This window comes from Eleginops maclovinus, chromosome 10 (genome assembly GCF_036324505.1).
Source record: "Eleginops maclovinus isolate JMC-PN-2008 ecotype Puerto Natales chromosome 10, JC_Emac_rtc_rv5, whole genome shotgun sequence".
NCBI classification, from domain to species: Eukaryota; Metazoa; Chordata; class Actinopteri; order Perciformes; family Eleginopidae; genus Eleginops; species Eleginops maclovinus.
Window position 1 is genome coordinate 20,555,769 of NC_086358.1, and position 3,663 is coordinate 20,559,431.

Here is a 3,663-nt window from a genome sequence, read left to right on the forward strand (position 1 = left end):
CAGCTGCTTTGCCTCGGCCACGGCTGCTTCCCCTTCAGGCCTGTCAATAACTTGCAACTGCGTCAGGAGTACCCAGGGATAACATATCCCGGAAGGCCTTCTTCTTCAGTCGGACGGCTTCCCTGACCACCGGTGTCCACCAAGAGGTTCGAGGGTTACCGCCCCTTGAGGCATCTTAGACCTTGAGACGACAGCTACCTGCCGCAGCTTCAGCAATAGAGGCTTTGAACACCGCCCACTCTGGTTCAATGTCCCCAGCCTCCACAGGGATGCCTGAAAAACCCCGCCGGTAGTGATGGCAAAGTGAAGCTTTATGAACCAGTGAAGCTTTCCATCCAATTGTATTGGAAAAAGGTTCATTCATTCAATGCATCTAAAACTCTAGGTTGACCTCTGCTGTTGAAAACGTGTAGTGCAGTATGTTTCAAACACCCTATATTTTGCCTCCCTCTCTGTGGGCTGAACATGACTATGAAAACTTGAACCAATAAATCATGTCATCAATATGTGGATTCCTATTTGAATAAAACTACTGCTTTTCTCGTATGAATTGTGTCCATGTTTGTGTATTTCACAATTGTGTCTGGGTGTCTTTCTGTACCTTTGTTTGCAGCTTTGTGCATGTGTGAGTGATCATACTAGCAGAAGATAGATCTTCGTTTTACACAAATGTGAGATTGAAAATAATTGCAAGTGCTTCCTAATGCCTGTGCAGTTTATGGCAGTCATACTGACTTATTTGAACTATTTCTTGAATGTGGCAAGGGTTTTACAGAGGAGAGATCAGTGTGGCAGGGAAGTGCTTGTGGACAGGTTACACATGGAAGGGCAAGAACATGGAGGTGCAGTGAAAGTGCTTGTGGACAGGTTACACATGGAAGGGCAAGAACATGGAGGTGCTTGTGAACAGGGGTTGGGTGGGATGGGACATGAAATTAAAATCGATTTTTATTAAGAAACACAATTTTCTCCACAGTACTGGGGTTTAGTCGGTTTCTCTTCTTGGAAACTATTTCCCCAGCCTTGGAAAAAACGCGTTCACATGGCACAGATGAGGCCGGAATGCACAAAAGATTCCGTGCCAACACAAAAAGATGGGGGTACACATGCTTGTGCTTGACCCAATACTCAAGTGGGTCTTCATTTCGTGGAATGTTGGGCTCTGCAAGGTACCGGTTCGTCTCTACAGAGGCATTGGCTGTAGCACTTTTGACCTTCCTCTTCTCCAAAACTTGTGCATCCAACAGCTCCCACAGGCCTGAAACGGTAATGGTACAGGAATGCAATCAATATACTGTATATTATACATAAACACTACAACATTGAAACTGCATCCATACCTGATGAATCAGAGGTTGAAGGTGCATCATGTGAAGTTGATGGGGTAGGATCATCGGAGGGTGCCGGATCAGGTGTTTTTTGCCTTATAACAGTGGCACATTCTGCCATAAGTTTTTTAACACCATTTTGCTGGTGTGTGGTGTTGCAAAACCCCATGGTTTTAAAACGAGGATCCAGGAGAGTGGCCAGAGCATGCTGTCCTGCAACCTCATAATTCCCAAGCTTTTCAGACGTTAGGGTTAACAAATGTTTAGCCAAATCTCTGGCCATTTCATCTGTAAGCTGCCTTTGTTTTGTTGCAATAATGTGCCGCAGCATCTTCACCAGCGGAATTATTTTCGAACCTGACACATGTTTCTCGGCAGAAAGCTCAACTGTGGCTTCTTTGAGAGGGGCCAAAAGAGAAATGCACTGACTTATGCTGTGGTATTGATTGGAGGTCAATGGTGCCACATCTGTCTGAAGAGAGGCCAAGGCTGCACCCACTGGCTCTCTCTGCTCGTACAGTCTTTGGAGCATGTCTAAGGTGCTGTTCCATCTTGTGTCCACCTCTTGAATGAGTTTATTTGTTGGACCACCCATTTGGTTTTGAAGGCAGAGAAGCCGCTCTCTGGCTACAGTGCTGGTCCTGAAGTAAGTGGCAATATCTCTTGCCTTAGTGCGCACCTCCTCCAGACCTGGGGTTAGTTTGAGGGCCTTCTTCACCACCAAATTCAAGGCATGAGCAATGCAGTGGCTGTGCCTTACCTCCATGATGCTACTACAGAGGTGCATATTTGAGGCACCATCTGTAGTAAGGCACATGACCTTTGCTTTGGGTATTTCCCACTCTTCCAGAATTGACCCTTTCACAGTTGCAATGTTGGATGCAGTGTGGCGCTCCCCAAACTTAGCAACTGCCAGCAAAACAGTCGCCAACTTGTCTTCCTCATCCACAAAATGGCAAGTGAAGGCCAGGTAGGAATCCATGTGGATGGATGTCCACATATCCGAGGTCAAGGCCACAGCAGTAGCCTTCTGAACCTTGTCTTTGGCCTTCTGCTTCTCCTCACGATACCTTGCCTCCATCATGGACTTCAAGGTCTGCCTTGATGGAAGGACATACGTAGGGTCCAAAAGGGAAACCAAGGCTCTGAAACCTTGATCATCCACAACCTAAACAGTAGAAGATATTTAATATGTGTTTTACAGAAAAAAATATCTCTATGTATGTGGAAAATACATATCCTTATACCTTGAAAGGCTGGGAATCCTGGACAATCATGTTCACCAGTGCCTCATCAATCTTGGCCTTTCTATCGCCTGCAACACAACAAAAGGTCATGGCTACATAACATAATACCACTGCGAGTACTTTTAATGAATAAATGCTGCCATGAAATAAATGCATAAACATATATTAACATGACGATTACATGTAGGAGGGAACTACTGAATTAGAGCAATGGTACTCACCCCGGATGCTCGCTGCAGCTTGGCCAGCCTCATGCTTAGCACGGAAATGCCTCAGCATGGATGAGGTGTTATTATTATAGGCCAGCTGTTGATGGCAAACCAAACATTGGACCTGAAAACAGAATTAAAAAAACATATATATACTTATACGCATGTGTAACAACTTCACTAACCATTGCCAATAGGCTATGATACAAGCCAAATCGCCATTATGACCTATCCAATGCACACATTCACTACAATTACACATGGCACACAGGATAATTTTGATGACACAAGTTTATTCTATAGTAGAATAAAGTGAACCATACACCTGGGACAACATTTCATTATTAGATATATGCAAAGAATGCTAGATTTCGTGGGTGGTTAGCCAGTAAGTTCATCCATGACATGACATGACACGGGCAGATGTGTTGCATGATCAGTTAACCATAACACAATTAAAACATTGTGGGGAGCTGCTTTGCCAAAGCTTAGCCTACTTCCAAAAACATCCATAATTACGCTATAAAATTATATAGGTTTTGCCTGCCCTATTGCCAACCTTGTTAGGAGAAATCAAATTAAAGTGCTCCCACATCTCGGAGCGGCCTCTCTTTGCAACAGGTTCCATTGCAATTAACTATTTTCTCTTTGCTACTATACTCGCTATACTTACTGTTCTGACTCGCAACACTGCTCTCGACTACTTTGCTACTACTACTACTAGTTATACTGACTGTTCTGACTCGCAACACTGCTCTCGACTACTTTGCTACTACTACTACTACTACTCGCAACTCGCTGTACTACTACTGACTGTCTGATTCTCGACTACTTCAAACCCCACAACTCGCGCGCCGTTTCGCGCACCTTTGAATCGAA

At 44.5% G+C, this 3,663-nt stretch overlaps 1 protein-coding gene across 1 annotated transcript; it reads right to left on the reverse strand.

Moving 5' to 3' along the window:
* Window positions 1-303: 303 nt before the first annotated feature.
* LOC134870492 (zinc finger BED domain-containing protein 4-like) lies at window positions 304-3,447 on the reverse strand. Its single transcript, XM_063892675.1, has 5 exons — window positions 3,344-3,447; window positions 2,797-2,908; window positions 2,576-2,643; window positions 1,341-2,496; window positions 304-1,258 (listed from the first exon to the last, which is right to left on the reverse strand). Exons 1-5 carry the CDS (start codon window positions 3,410-3,412, stop codon window positions 936-938), a joined length of 1,728 nt encoding a protein of 575 aa, XP_063748745.1. The 5' UTR covers window positions 3,413-3,447; the 3' UTR covers window positions 304-935.
* Window positions 3,448-3,663: the final 216 nt, after the last annotated feature.